General features: G+C 45.2%; 1 protein-coding gene across 11 annotated transcripts in view; it reads left to right on the top strand.

Moving 5' to 3' along the window:
- The window catches only part of KATNIP (katanin interacting protein), a 128,147-nt gene that overhangs the window by 100,229 nt on the left and 12,770 nt on the right, over positions 1-15,148 (top strand). For 10 of the 11 annotated variants that reach the window (XM_075899173.1, XM_075899176.1, XM_075899177.1 and 7 more), the window contains 4 exons: positions 504-614; positions 4,376-4,515; positions 12,870-12,971; positions 13,456-13,616. In XM_075899173.1, the coding sequence (XP_075755288.1) occupies positions 504-614; positions 4,376-4,515; positions 12,870-12,971; positions 13,456-13,616 (514 nt within the window). Of the gene's footprint in view, positions 1-503; positions 615-4,375; positions 4,516-12,869; positions 12,972-13,455; positions 13,617-15,148 lie in introns of those variants that run through there. The other variant, XR_012896094.1, reaches the window with a different exon arrangement.

Consider the following 15,148-nt stretch of genomic DNA (forward strand, 5'->3'; position numbering starts at 1 on the left):
GCTTTATAGTTACCAGAATCCTCTCCTGAATTGCAAATTAGAATTCCTATGCTGTGTATTTGTGCACAGCTTATTTAGTTTCATAGTTAATTGGCTCATCATGTGAGCTGCACCTAGGGAGGGCTGTACTGCTTGAGGAAAAGAATATGTACACCATGTGAATGCAGATTATTAATTAGAGAGAAGACAACGTATGGTAGAAGCAGTCTAAGGCAACAAAGGAATATTTGACCATTATGACAATGAATCAGTGAAAGCAGTAAGAGAATGAAAAAGAATAATGCCGGATTTACCCATTGTATCTAAGGTTGTAGAAAAAAATGTATGATGTGCTAAATGCACGCCCCTGTAATTAAAGACAGTATCATAATGCATGCACACAAGTGGGCAGAGCAAAGTCTGTATATTCATTTCTTCATATCGGAAATGTAATGTTCTCTTATACTTCCTTCTAAAACTGAAAAAGTTGTTGGAATCAAAATTTCCTTAATAACCTCTTTCAGTTATTTTCCAGTTTCAGCTTCTAACGAGCTGGGGTGACCCGTACTATATTGGTTTGAACGGACTAGAGTTGTATAATGAACACGGAGACAAAATCCTGCTCACTGAAAACAGTATCCTTTATCAAACTGAGCTTCTTTTTCTCCCTCATGCACACTCTCCTTTCCTTGGTTGGTCCCTATCCTACTCTGCTGATCTATACCAAAAGTGCCATAGTACCCTCCTGACTACTGTGATTGCTCTTGAGTTTTTGGTGATATTTATTGGCACAATTAAGGTACAATTTCATAATGTTACTGCTTTGACAAGCGGCCTCTTCATATTCATAAGGCTGGTGGAGCCTTTGCATGGCAATTCCCATTAGAGCATTTTCATGGCTCCTTCTGCCCCTCCTCTCGCTGTTCCTGAATGTTCCAAAGGCAAAGGTATAGAAAATAGTGGTGGGCTCCAGCTACCTCAGGTGGACCTGGAATCCCAACAGCTTGAGCTGATCTGGATTTGTTAGAACAGATTCTCCCCAGTGCCTGCTTATTGAGCTACTCGTCTACTCAATTGAGTTAGGTTAGAGCTGTTCATATTAATTCATTATTTTACTTTTAGTTTTAATGTTGTTGTCTCGCGTGCCTTGGCACAGACCCACAGTTCCAAAACACCCCTAAAGGGAAAGAAGTAGGGATTCAAGAGATGAGCTTCTTGAATGGTCAGCAACATTCGGCTTTTACCATAGTTACGTTGGTCTGAGGCAGCCTCTTGGTCTCTTGTGGAAGAGCCTCTCTGGCTGCAGCCAGACACAAGCATACCTCTCACAATTAAGCTCAAATCTCTCGGGTTTCTGAATACTAAGAACATCACCCTTTTCCTTCAGCTTTTAACAGCCCGCTTTGTGGTATCTTTTGCTTTTCTTCCTGCACCCAGAATATTTTTGAACGATGTTCTGGACCATAGACCACCCCGATTTTTCTTATTCTTCAGAGTACTTATCTTCATTTTAATCGCACTGTAGCTGAGGCTTTATCTTGCAGTTTCCTCCAGATCCCATGTTTGTATAGCTGTAGGAAGGCAGCTGTTATTTTCAGCTGACTATTGTACCTCCTTTGGCCAGCCTGTTTTCTTGCTGTGTAGCCTTACTCTGCAGTTTTCCAGCTTATTTTGCTGGGTGGTTCCTTGTACCTTTAGGCCCTCTAGTTCAGTGGCTCTAAACCAGTTGTCACCAACCGGTAGATCGGAATCTACTGGTAGATCTTGGAGCCTCTGACAGGTGATCCTGACCCGTTTGGCCAAGAGGCTATCAAGTGCGGGCACTTCAGCTGCCTCTCCCCCCCCACTGCTGTGCACCTCCTGCCCTTTGCCTTGGAGCTGCCTCTCCCCGCCCCCGGGAGCCTCCTGCTTGCTGTGCAGGGCAGGGGAGGGAGAAGAGGGGCACTGAGGTCAAGTTGCCCCCTCTCCCACCCTGTATACTATTTCCACAGAACAGAGTGAGGGGCACAACAGGACTTGGGAGAGAGTTTGTTGGCTTCCTTTCGAAGTGGTGCAGGGCCAGGGCAGCGGTGAGCCTGCCTTAGCCCCACTGCACCACCACCCAAGAGTCACCTGATGTAAGCAGTGTCCAGTAGGAGCCCACATCATGAAACCCTACCCCAGTCATGACCCCCCCTCCTGCACTCCAAGCCCTTACCCTAGCCTCGAGCATCCCAGCATCCAAACACCCTCCCAGAGCCTGCACCTAGAAATGCCCCCAGCCTCCAACTGCCTGCCCCAAGCTCAGCTCAGAGCCCCTCTCACACTCCAAATCCCTTAATCCAAGACCACAACCCTCTGCCCCAGCCTGGTGAAAGCGAGGAAGTATGGGGGAGGGAGGGAGGATGGAGAGAGCAGGGGGCGGAGCCTCAGAGAAGGGGCACAAAGGAGGCGGGGCAAGGGTATTTGGGCTTGGGTAGATCTCGGAATGCACTTCAATTCAAAAAGTGATCTCATGCTTTCAAAGGTTGGAGACCACTGCTCTAAACCGTTTCATATTACTTTATCCCTTTCAGGAATCTCATTTGTCTTGTGTAGCCCTAAGTTTCACCTCACTTTAAAACTACTTGTTTGCAAAATCAGACATAATCATACAAAAATATCATAGCTCACTATGATTGAAAAATTGCACAGTTCTCATTTTTACCATATAATTATAAAATAAATCAACTAGAATACAAATATTGTGCTTACATTTTAGTGCATAGTATATAGAGAAATATAAACATGTCATTGTATGAAATTTTAAATTGACTGCCTGTGCATTTTATGTAGCTTGCTGTAAAGCTAGGCAAATATCTAGATGAGTTGATGTTCCCACAGGAAGACATCTGTTTATCACCAGAGATAATATATTCGTTTGGTGGAGAACCACTGATCCACTTCTTTATATTTCTCCAAGTCAAACTTTGACCCTTGCTTGACATTAAGCTGGTTCTGGAGTATAGTTAGCTTCTTCAACAGCAGTAAACACTGTTTCCAGTTTCCTTTTCGGCTCCGAAATGCGTTAGCCTCTGGTTCCGTTTTATGGATTGCATTAAGAACCTTTCCTGTGAAGTGCATCTCTCAGGAATTTCAGCCCTGTTCTCATCAATACTAACAGCCTTCTCCTCCAGTCCATTATTATATAGGTCTGCTGGGCTACTGATATTATTGCAGCTTCTTCTGTGCACTGGTTCTTAGTGTTCATGTGATGGGATGTCCAGTTTTCCCTCTTGGAAGGATTTTCTGGAGCCCTGAGAGGACAAACAGCTCTCCTATATCAACACAAGCCTCCCACTAATCTACTTCTGGGCTCATCCTCTGAGTGCAGGCTCCCGCCATGCTTTAGTGTTCTGGTCACATCATCCTTCACAGTTCTGGACAAGTTTTCCCTGAACCCAGCTTCTTCTAGCAGTGTGTGTGGGGTAATAATGCTTCATTGGCCAGGTCTCCAGCTTCTTTTCCCTCTGCGTTACCTGCTTCTCCAAGATATGCTTGATACTTTTGTTCTACTCATGAAATGTACAGCCTATCTCCAACTTACGAACCGGTTACGGACCAAGCAATTGGTCATAACTCAGTTTGTTCGTAAGTCGGACCCCATTGAGTTACACGTGACCGCGCTGTTCGTAAGCGTGGATCGCGTTTGTAACTCGGGGTCCTCCGTTTACGACATTTTTGGTCTTAACTGCGAACGGTCGTAAGTCGACCGTTCGCAACTCGGGGACCGGCTGTATCTCTCTTTCCCTCTTGCACTTTTCCTTCAGCACGTTCCTGCACATCCCTACAGTGGAGTAACAGTTCTTCAAAATGAGCAAGTATACTTTGTCCTTCTAACTTTTGTCCTGGTTGAGACCCCTAACTCAAGATTTCCCTTTTCTTCTCTTCCACCCAAGTGTTCTTTTAGGTTGTTCTTCTCATTCTCTAACCATTCTACCTTGGTATTGAGCTGTAGCTCCTGGTGCAGTTCTTCCCAACATCTTCTGCAGTGGTGTTGCCAGATCTGCCCCGCTGTCCACTGATTTAAACAAACTGGCTTCCTGTATCTCTAGCCGGAGAGGCTTGTAACCTCACTTCTTCTAAACTGCCATGGACTCTTCTGACCCCTTGCTGCTCTATGTCATTGATCCTCCAGTGCTTGGCTGCTTACACATAGGTGCCATGTGCTGGTTTATTCTGCCCCCAGATTCCTCAGTTAATTGATACGGACAACAATAAGTGTCCTCTAGTCAGCCTAGCTACAAGGAGGGTTATATAATATGTACTGCTAAGAAGAATATATTTTATCTTGAAGTCTGGTAGAAAAAAACGGGTTGTAAAATGATGGGGTTTTTACTCTTCCTTTTGATTAGTTAAGCTTAAAGTTTTGTTTCAGACATTGCTGCTTTTCCAGACAGTGTCAACATTTTAGAGGGTGTGTACGGAGACATCCGAACCCCAGACAAACTCATTGACAGTGTTAACGACAGTGGTGATGGCAGACACATGTGGCTTGCACCAATTCTTCCTGGTCTGGTATGGCTACTTTTCTGTTTTCTTCTCTGCATTAAATTTGAGTGGTCTCTATGCAATGTGTGTACCGATATGGATAAACAAATGTGTAGGGGGGTGTACTTTCCAAGTGAAGTTGGTGGCAATGCTGGATTGACACCATTCAAAATGAAATCCTTTATTTCCTGCAGAGATACAGCACAGATAATCACTGCAGGTTTTCCCATACAGAGACCCCTGTATCTGCACTCTGCCATGGAGACTTCACTACTAACAACAGTGTAGTTCGGGAGAGGGGGAGTAAACTATGGCCTGGAGGCCACATCCAGCCCGTTGGACCCTTCAGTCAAACCTCCAAGCTCCCATTGGGGAGCACAGTCAGGACAGCCTTGCGGAGAGGAGCCAACCCAACTTGCATGCAGCGTAGTGAGTGGAGTGGCCAATCCCCTGAGAGGCTAGCCCTCAGCCCATTCCCTTTTGCTTCTCTTCCCCCTCAACCTTAGCTCCTCGAGTGCCTAGTGGCACAGACACTGCGCCACCATCCCCAGAGCTCTGGGAGATGCGGTTGGGGGCAGGGAACTCTTCAGGGCTTTCCAGTAAGCCTTATCCAGACTTACCTCGTTGCATGGCTGCTTTCCCAGTATCAACCATGTAGAACACCCCCTGTCACATACCATGAGTCTGCCTCTTCCACCTTGCTAACATCCTTAGAGTCCCACTCCCACGCTACACCCCAGGGAGTCCCCCTCCCCACCTCAGTAACATCTGCATTCATGGCCCTCCATCTAATTTCCATACCCAGATGTGGACCTCAGGCCAAAAAGTTTACCCACCCATGATGTAGATCTTTGACCTCTCATATGAGAATACCAACATGGAAGGCAGATACATGTGTCTTGTGCCATGGACACCAGTCCACTGAGAGGTGGGCTAAGACCATCAGCTCATTTCATGTAAGCTAATGGGACTTTGGGTCTCTACTGAACTGCTCAGAATTGAAAATGGCAAACTTGAGGTGATAAGTGCAGAATTCCATGACCCAAAGTTCTGGACCCCAGCCACTTCTAGTGGCATTGTGGTTTCTAATATCAGAAAGGGAGAAGATAAACCAGACTAGTTTTGGCCTATATTTAAATTTGGGGGATGAATCATTTTGCACACCTGTATTGTGGACATTTGCATTTCTCAACATAACCTTTCTGAATTGGGCAGGTTGGAAGCATCCAAAAAAGTCTAATGAGTTCTGATGTTGGCTATTGTGTTGGGAAATTTAGGGCTTGACTACATGGTGGGGGGGTAATGCAAAGAGTGACCACCTGTCCTGAATTGGGCAGGACAGTCCTGAAATGCAGAGTTGAAGTCCTGGTCTAGGACTGAATGACTCTGGGACAACATTTGTCATGGATTCCCTGCAGCCCCACTCTGTGGCAGCCCAAAGCTCAGAGGTGGCACCAGCCTATTTCAAGTGAGTGAGGGCTGAGGTGGGCCTAATTCCCCCTTCACCATGAGGCCCTGCCTTGCTCCTCTTTTTCCCCCTGACACCTTGCCTTCTGGCCAGGCCGGAAGCCCAAGCCAGGCCTTGGTAAGAGCTGTCTGGGGACCCTGGGCTGCTGTTGAGAGCTCCAGATCCTCTGCCTATTCTTGGCAGAGGGCTGGGGTGCCTGAGAGAAGCCCCCAGCCCATGTCTTCACACACTGGGGCATGCTGGACTAAGGTTTTTACTGACTTTTTTAGCCTCGGACTTTGCCTTCATGGCTGTGCCAAAGGAATCTTTCTAGCAGTGTACTTGGTTGTGCTGGAGTACCATAAGCTGGATGTATTTATTCCCTCCAGTGCATGCATCTATTTTGCTTTGGGATTGGAGTCTTGTTTCACAAAGTTCGTGGAACCTTTTGTTTGCTATTGGTGAGAGTACTGTCTGTACCATACATGTCTGAAGAGAACATTCTTCATAGCAGTTATTACAGCCCAGTCTACCGTCCAAATGGCCGTTTCTCTATAAACTGTAGTCCATATGGGAACTGTGACGTTGTGAGTGTCCTCATTCACATTAAAAACAATGAGTAGTCCTGTGGCACCTTAAAGATTAACAAAAATATATAGATAGTATCATGAGCTTTCGTGGGCAAAACCTACTTCCTCAGGTGAGCAGAGACGTCAAGCTCAAGTCATTTCTGTTCCCCTCTCTTATCGGTCAGCATCCTGTTTGTATTTCCCCAACTCCCTTTGCAGATCATTGTTATGACTTACCAGATGTTCATTCACCTGGATATCTCTAATGGTACTCTTCTAATCTAAAAATAACAGCCATCAAAGGCTGTCTCTCTTTTTCAGAGACTTTGCAAAGCTGTTACTTGAAGCTCTATGTGTGCTTGAAATCAGATTTGTTCCTCACTCGTGTCTGACCTAGAAGAATGAAATTATGGTCACTGATAATGCTTTCTTGACCTGCCTCTCAGAGCGGATGCTCATTTGGACAATCTTATAGTGACTGGTCACTTGAACTTCTCAGTAAACCTTCTGAGTAGGTTGTACTGCTTGCATTCTCCCACAAATGGAATATGCACACTCAAAGAAGGGGAGGATACTGCCACATCCCGTAACTGTTGTTCTTCCGGACTGTTGCTTCTGCATATTCTCAGTCCCTGCCAACCTTGCCTGCTTCTTTAGAGTTGCAGGTGATGAATTCTGAAATTTGAAAACAAACTGCTAGTGGTTTGGACCATGCTTCTTTGTATACCCTTAGAATCCAGAAGAAAAGGTAAATGGCCCCTTGGGGACTGCTCTCTCACCCTCAGTTCGACTCTAGGATGTGCCAGTCCCACAAGTGTGAATATGCAAAGGCCACACTCTCAAAGAACAACAGTTGCCAGTAAGTAACTGTGTAGAATGTCTCTAGCATTCAGTGAAGGTTACTCTCCCAAACCTATTCTGCCTGTCCAGTCTCTACTTCTGGGATGAGGAAAGATCAGAGCAACCAACTTAGTGATGCTCCTGCACAGACAAAGGTGCCAGAGTGTGAAAATCTTCCATTCTGGCTCTGAATCCTCGTCCTGTTTTGAGTTTCAGGAGGCTTTGATTCTCTTGTTGAAGCCTTTCGGTGGAAAAGAGAGGCCATTCTAACAAACTGACTTACAAAGAAGAGCTGTAAACAGGAAGTAAGGAGGTCAGGAATGTTGAATTGACCACTTTCTAAGCATGGAAGAGACTCTGGTTCTGACCATATTTCTATACCATGTTCCTGTGAAGGGCTTTGTTCTTAACAGTCAGATTCAAGACACTTGGATCCACTGAAGCTCCAGGCCTGGTGTTCCAGCCAATGCTCAAGTTAAAAACTGTTATGTGGATTGAGGAAAAATTTAGTTCTGGAATTTAGAGCTAAATCTTTACAGTTCCATCGGGATCTTTGCATAGAAGCTGCTCTGATCCATTGTCTGAATGGAAGGAGCCTCAAATGAGGTTTAGGTCCGGTCCATATGAATCTTTGAGAGAGATGTCTTTGCTACAGTTAACACTCAGCAAATCAGCTGCTTCTTTTGTTCTCAGAGAAGAGGGGTGTCCAGTGTCAGATACCTCTGAATCAGCTGACCCTGGTTCTCTGATCATTCCTTAGAGCAGAATTATTTATTTCCCTTGCATCTCCTGACTTCATGGGGGAACTACTGTTCCATCTTGTGTTACTCATGGTTAGTGTTCAGTTTACATGCCAGTATGACCTTAATTTCACTGCTAGGGCTGTTAGAGCCCTTCTCTTAGAAGGTGCACCTCACACACCTGAAAAACAAGTTGCTTGAGAGCCCTCATCTCCTCGAAGCTTCAGGATTTCATCAATAGTGGAGCTGACGTTTCTGACTGTGGATGGTGGAGGACAGGTGGTGAGGGAGATTCCTGGGACTTCCACATTCATGGATGTCTGCAAGTATCCAGCCTCTGTGCCTTCTTATGTCAAGAAGTTTTACAGGATGTACCAAGACTTGCAACAGGATTTAAATATTTTTCTTCCCCCCTTCTCCATTCTGAGGACTTTACAGAAAGCTCTACTGTTCGCTTGCCCCTTACCCTCAGTGCAATAAAGAGCTGGGAAGTGTGTGTATTTTACTGGGGAAAGTGCATTCACTTGCTTTACTCCATGAGTGACATTCACTTCCAAGCTCAAGGCCTTTGCATCACTAAAGTCCCACTTAAACCCTTTCAACTACAATGAATCAAATGGATTTGAATATAAATTGCCTAATATTCCTCTTCCCTCTAATCTCTGGCTGCTTGCCTGCCACTTCCTAGACTGTGAGCTCTTCAGAGGAGGGACTATCCTTGATGTTTGGAACGTGCCTAGCACACAATGGGCACGGCAATAAATAGATGAATGGTAAATACAGCTAAGCCCTTCAGAATCATCTGGCTCTTTGTGGAGATATCCAAGGGGAAAACAGTAACTGTAGAGAGGCTATGAAAATGGATTGAGCTCTCTTTATGTTACTGGGCATACTGCCAATTCCAAAAAGACCAGCAGTGACCCCGTAGGGACTAAGCCCCACCAATTAAATCATCCCCTCGTTAGATTTTGGGGGGAGCCAAATATCTATTTTTTTTCTCCTTTTTTCCTAGTGCAGCTCCAGGGAGAGCACTCCAGCAGGGCTGCTGATGTTTAGCCCCTTCAGTGCAGCTGTTCAGGGGAATAGATTGGTGGAAGTGGTTGCCTGTAGCTCCTGAGAGCTCCTTCTTCCACTGAAAGTACTGACAAGTTCAGAGGCTGCCTTTTTCAATTCTCTTTGAGGCTAAAGAAGATTAGCCCCAAAGTGTCAGAGCACCGCCTCAGTACAGAGCTCCACATCTTCTGCAGGACAGCTTGAGGTGCTGTGGCAGTGGATAAGGGAAGCAGAGCCGTCCAGTGTCGTGCAAATTGAAAGAGGAGAAGAGGCTGCAGAAGGATAGGAAGAGGGAAATGGATGATTAGCAGCCCAGGGGTGAAGGGTTGGGTGTCTCACACAGCATAGGAGCCTGGTAGGGAGAGTCAGGAGCTCAATGAGGAATGGCCTTTGGCTTGTCAGGGTCTGATGGGAGGGAGCGGTGTGGCTGCAGCCACCAGATTCTTTTCAGGAGAGGGGAGGTAGGGAGCTAAGGGGAAGCCTTTCACCTGTGTCCTTGTTAGGAGGGAGGGAAAGGAGCAGGAAAAAGGAAGGAGCAGAGCAGAGCAGACCATTTGCTTTGGTCACCAACTGCCACTGAGAGAGACTTGAGTGAGAAGAGAGACAGGATTGTTACCTCAGTGATTTCCCTACATAATGTTTTCATTATGGCAATATGTAAAGCATATGAACCATGCCTGATGAAGCATTCCTCTCTCTCCATTGAGATGCCAGTCTGATTACTGATTTGAGAGAAGAGTGCTTCAGTTTCTGTTTAATTAAATCTCCTTAGCCCTCCCTCTGTAGCTGTTTGCAGCTTGTTATCTGCCTAATAACTGGGAGTTAGCAAAACCCATTTCATGATAGTAAAATGGGTGGGCAATCATTTTTGGTGGGGGGCCACTCTAAAATTTTGGAAAGCGGTCGAGGACCGCATTTTTCCATAGTATTAATGCAGGAGGTGTGGGGTCTGAGATGGAGGTTGGGTGCAGAAGGAAGCTTGGAGTAAAGGATTGGGGTGCAAGAGGGAGAATGCGGTCTGGGAGGGAGTGTAGGTGAAGGAGGCAGTTGTGACCTAGGGCAGGGGACTAGGGTGCAGGATTTTGAGATGTGACCTAGGGTAGGAGGGGTTTGTGATCTCGAGTAGGAGATTGGGGTGCCAGATCTGGGAGGGAATATGGGTGCAAGAGGGAGGCAAAAAGTTTGGATATGTGGAATAGCGGGGGCGGAGGGTTGGGGAAGGGAGGGCCTGAGGTCCTAGAGGCAGACTCTGGCCAGGAGATTTACCAGCCAGCAGCCAAACCAGCCTGCCTGCCAAGTTAAAGGCTTGCAGAGCTTAAGTGCTTGGCCATGTGCTTGAGTAAGTAACTGAGCAGGAGGAGAAGGGGGTAGTTCTTTGTGGCTACCTGTTATTCAAATGGAAGCTTCCATTGGCCAGTTTCTGGCCAGAAACCAGACAATGGGATTTTGCTCGGGGCAGCAGCAGCATCTGAATCTTGCCCCCTCCCCTCTGGGCTCATAAAGACAAAGCCTCCCCACAGCCACATTTCTCAGTAGCATGTGAGCAAGCAGTGGCTCTCTACTGCCTTTGTGGGCCGTATCTGGTGGCTTGGTGGGCCGGATCTGGCCTGTGGGCTGATTTTGCCCAGGCTTGCAGTAAAAGGAAAGTAACTCACCAGTAACTGGAGTTCCCCTAATAGATATGTATCCATGTACTTCCACATAGCTTTTTCCTCCTTCCCCTCCTCTTTGTAAGGTGGTTAGTATCAGGAAGAGGAAGTAAGCTGAGCCTGTGGGGTGTTAAAAGGGCCATCTCTGTAATAAAATCAGTTGGGGTATGTCTAGACAGTGGTGCGATTTTGGGATACCGGAGGTATACCGAAATAGCTACCCCATGTCTTTTATTTTTTGAAATAACGGGAGGATTATTTTTTGAAATAACGGGTGGATTATTTCAGCATTCCTGTAACCCTTGTTCCACGCGGGTTAAGAGATGTGTTGAAATAGGGCGTTATTTCAAAATGTGGGGCTCTGTAGACGCACCAATTTTCAAAATAAGCTATTTCGAAATACAATGGAAATGAGATTTCAATTTGCATAGTACAAATTGCAAATCTTATTTCAAGTTTAGGGTACTGTGTAGATGCACTGGGGATGTTAAATTTCGATTAATTAACTAATTGAATAGTCGATGGGCTTTCCATTGACTATTCGATTAGTCGATAAGAACTTCCGTGTTCTGACTTTGAAATGTACAAGAGCCCCAGCAGGGGCTCTTGTGCATTTCAAAGATTGAAATGCTGCATGGAGCCCGGGGCCAGAGGCGAGTCCTTCTGACCCCGGGCTCCATCCGGGCGCTTCTGCTTTGAAATGTACAAGAACTGCAGTGGGCTCCACATGACGTTTCAGCTCCCCCTGTTGGGGCTCTTGTACATTTCAAAGAGGAAGCACCGCATGGAGCCTGGGGTCAGCGGGGGACTCATAGTCCTGCACTGGTCCTAGGCTCCATGCGGCACTTCCTCTTTGAAATGCACAAGAGCTCCTGCTGGGGACTCCTATACATTTCATAGTTGGCGCACTGCATGGGGTCTGTGGCCAGAAGGGAGCCTTGTGGCGCTTGCTCTTTGAAATGTGCAAGAGCCCCAGCGGGGACTCTTGAACACTTCAAAGTTGGCCGCCACTGCGCCCTCCCACAAAGCTGGAGCTGGGAGGAACCAGCTTTTAAGCTGGCTCCCTCCAGCAGTCCCTCATCTCCCCCCCCCCCCCCCCATGCTGCCTCTTTGGGATAGAGGCAGCAAGGTGTGTTGACTAGCCAATAAGCTTTTGCTTATCGGATAGTTGACTAGTCAATTAGTCACTTAAATCCCTAAGATGCACCCTTGAAATGCTGGACCAAATCTTTGGAATGCATATGTCTCTTAAGGGCCAGGCTGCTTTGACCTGATCCAGGGACCCATCAAAGCAAGTGAGCTCCTCTTTAACTGTAGATCTGCAACACAGTTGGCAAACTTTGGTTAAATCATCTTCATTTTTCCTTTGCTCCTTGTATTTAATCAGGCAGAGTAATTCTGCCTTTGGGGCATGACAGATATTTGTTCGGTCAGAATGATTAATTTCTCCATCTCTAATAGCTGTTCTATTATTAATATATTGGAATAACCAGCAAATTAATTATTTTGCCTGAATGTAACGATCACAAAGCAGAATCTATGCAGGGGCGGGACAGAAGGGGCACTTAGCTGGAGTGGGCTTTTGGCTTTTCTCTACTGCAGGACAGATCCGATATTGTTCTACACTGCGCCAGACACAGTCAGGTCAAATGGCAATGACAAAGTGACGGACAGACTCACGCTCGGACAAACAAACTCCCAAATGTATAATCTCTAAGGTGCCACAGGACTCCTGGTTGTTTTTGCAAATATATGGAAGATTATTGTAAACTTTTAAAAAAATGCTGGCATACTCCTGAAGTCAGAAAACTGCTTCAGAACATCTGGCATATCCTATGTTGCTAGATGCTGTACAAACACAGAACACGGGGGCAATTCCTACCCTATGCATGGGCATCCGGTATCATAGGCTTACAGTCTGAGTACGAGACAAGAGACAACAGGCTGACACAACCAGCAGAGCACAAGGAAGCAAAGTTATGTTAAGTTTTGTTCATCACATTTGGCATGCTTTCTGTTTGCATTCCTTCATTTGGCGCCTGTCATGTTTTACTGAAAATTCAATCATTTTTTTCTCTGACAGGTGAATAGGGTTTATGTTATTTTTGACTTGCCCACTACCGTGTCGATGATCAAACTGTGGAATTATGCAAAAACTCCCCAAAGAGGAGTGAGAGAATTTGGTGTAAGTACTTACTCAAAAGCAATGTTGGCGAGTCAGCTTGCCATAATTTCTTTTTTTATTTCATCCTCATAATTTATCAGTGTGATTTACTCTCTTTGTGCACAATTTCAACGTAAATGTCTACGTTTTCAAAAACATGATTCACAAAAGTGAATAAAATGCAGAATAACAGAATCACATTTCTGTTACAGAATGAGTTAGTTCTTCTTTGCCTGCTCATATATTTTATTAGAAACTAATCTGCCAGAAGACAGAGAGTGAGAAAGCCCCCAAGACAGAGAGATGCAAAATGTTTGATACAGAGAGGCAGCTGATCTAATGAGCAGCACCCCTGGAACAAACAATAGGCCAATTCCTATTCAGCTGAAAGCATTGACATTTCAGTCAGGCACTTTTTCCAGAAGAGGTTTTGGTTTTCATGAATAATAATATAACTGTTCTGTTGCTTGAACAAAATTGATTCTTGGTTATTTTATGTTTCCAGCTTCTTGTGGATGACTTGCTTGTGTACAATGGAATTCTAGACATGGTGAGCCACGTTGTGCGTGGCATCCTGCCGACCTGCGACCCTGTGGTCCCATATCATACCATTCTCTTTACAGATGATGAGAAGATTTGCCAGCAAGAGAAGAATAGAGTTATCAGGTATGTTCTGGGCTTTGAGTTTAATGCAGAATCTTGTTTGCATAATTTTATTTCCCATAGCTAACATAAGCAACTTCCACGTTACTGTGGAGAATTCCAGTGCTATGTACTGACTCGCACAGAAAGCTATTGTGCTGTATATTGCATTCAGAGGATCAGATAATAACCCAGTGATGCAACGTTTAAAAAAATATTTCAATGAAATGAGGATGTTAATGTCAAAAGTAACAAAAAATTTTAATCCTTAAATTTGGCATTGATTATATTTAGGGAAACCATACTAGAGTCTCACAAAATGTGTATGCACCAGAACAAAAACTGCTAGGAAAGTAAGCAGGAGCTAGTCTAACTGGTAAGGTTTGAGAAGTTATTCAAGCCAGAGATCTTGCAGAATATGGAAAACCAACCTTTGTGATGTCAATAAAAAGAAGCATAAATTACAGCAGGAAAATATAAGAAATTAGTAGAATCAAGATGTATGTCAAAGAGCAAATAGCCAAAGATATAAACACAAAGGCTGTGTCTAGACTGGCCAGTTTTTCCGGAAAATCAGCAGCTTTTCCAGAAAAACTTGCCAGCTGAATTTCCGCAAAAGCACTGACTTCTTACTGTAAGAAATCAGTGCTTTTTGCAGAAATACTATGCTGCTCCCATTCGGGCAAAAGTCTCTTTTGCGCAAAACTTTTGTGCAAAAGGGCCAGTGTAGACAGCTGAGATTTGTTTTCCGCAAAAAAGCCCCTATCGTGAAAATGGCAATCAGGGCTTTTTTGCGCAAAAGCACGTCTAGATTGGCCACAGACACTTTTCTGCAAAAAGTACTTTTGCGGAAAAGCCTCCATGCCAATCTAGACGCTCTTTTCCGAAAATGCTTTTAACAGAAAACTTTTCCGTTAAAAGCATTTCTGGAAAATCATGCCAGTCTAGACGTAGCCAAACTGATGTTGTAGGGCTAAGTGCACTCCATTTCCTTTGTGGTCTCTCTGAGTGCACCTGTTCATGTGTCAGCTCTCATGTCTTTACCTCTCTAGTGGCAGAATCCTGCAGTTCTCCTACTGGTAGGGCTTTTGGCTGCAGTACCCTGTATATCAACCATGCTTACCCAGCAGGTCCAACTGGGTTCAACTCCTTCAGTTCTTCCCTTTGGGAGCCTGTGACCAATGGTGAATACAGTGACTAGGTAGCTGCCTCATTTGTTTTCACAGTAGGAACAAAGCATAATAGGCAAAAAAAAGATTTTAAAATAAGATATTGTCTGTACATACATGTCAATCATATCTAAGACTTATCTTCCTTTGATGGTGACCTAGGCAGGCCTACCTTCATCAGTGGTCTTGGCCTCAATCTGCTTTCCCTGTCCAGTTACCCAGGAACTATCTCATCTCTGGAGAGAGAGTCCTTTTATCTCTGCCAGAGTGTCCTTGAGCTTGTGCCTTTCTGACTCAAACCAGTCCTTTGTGTTAAACAGGAGGACTCAGCCGTTGTCCTATAAACCTCAAGGATTTTCCATGGAGTAGTTTATCTCAGGGTATTGT

This window comes from Pelodiscus sinensis, chromosome 16 (assembly GCF_049634645.1).
Source record: "Pelodiscus sinensis isolate JC-2024 chromosome 16, ASM4963464v1, whole genome shotgun sequence".
Classification (NCBI taxonomy): Eukaryota; Metazoa; Chordata; order Testudines; family Trionychidae; genus Pelodiscus; species Pelodiscus sinensis.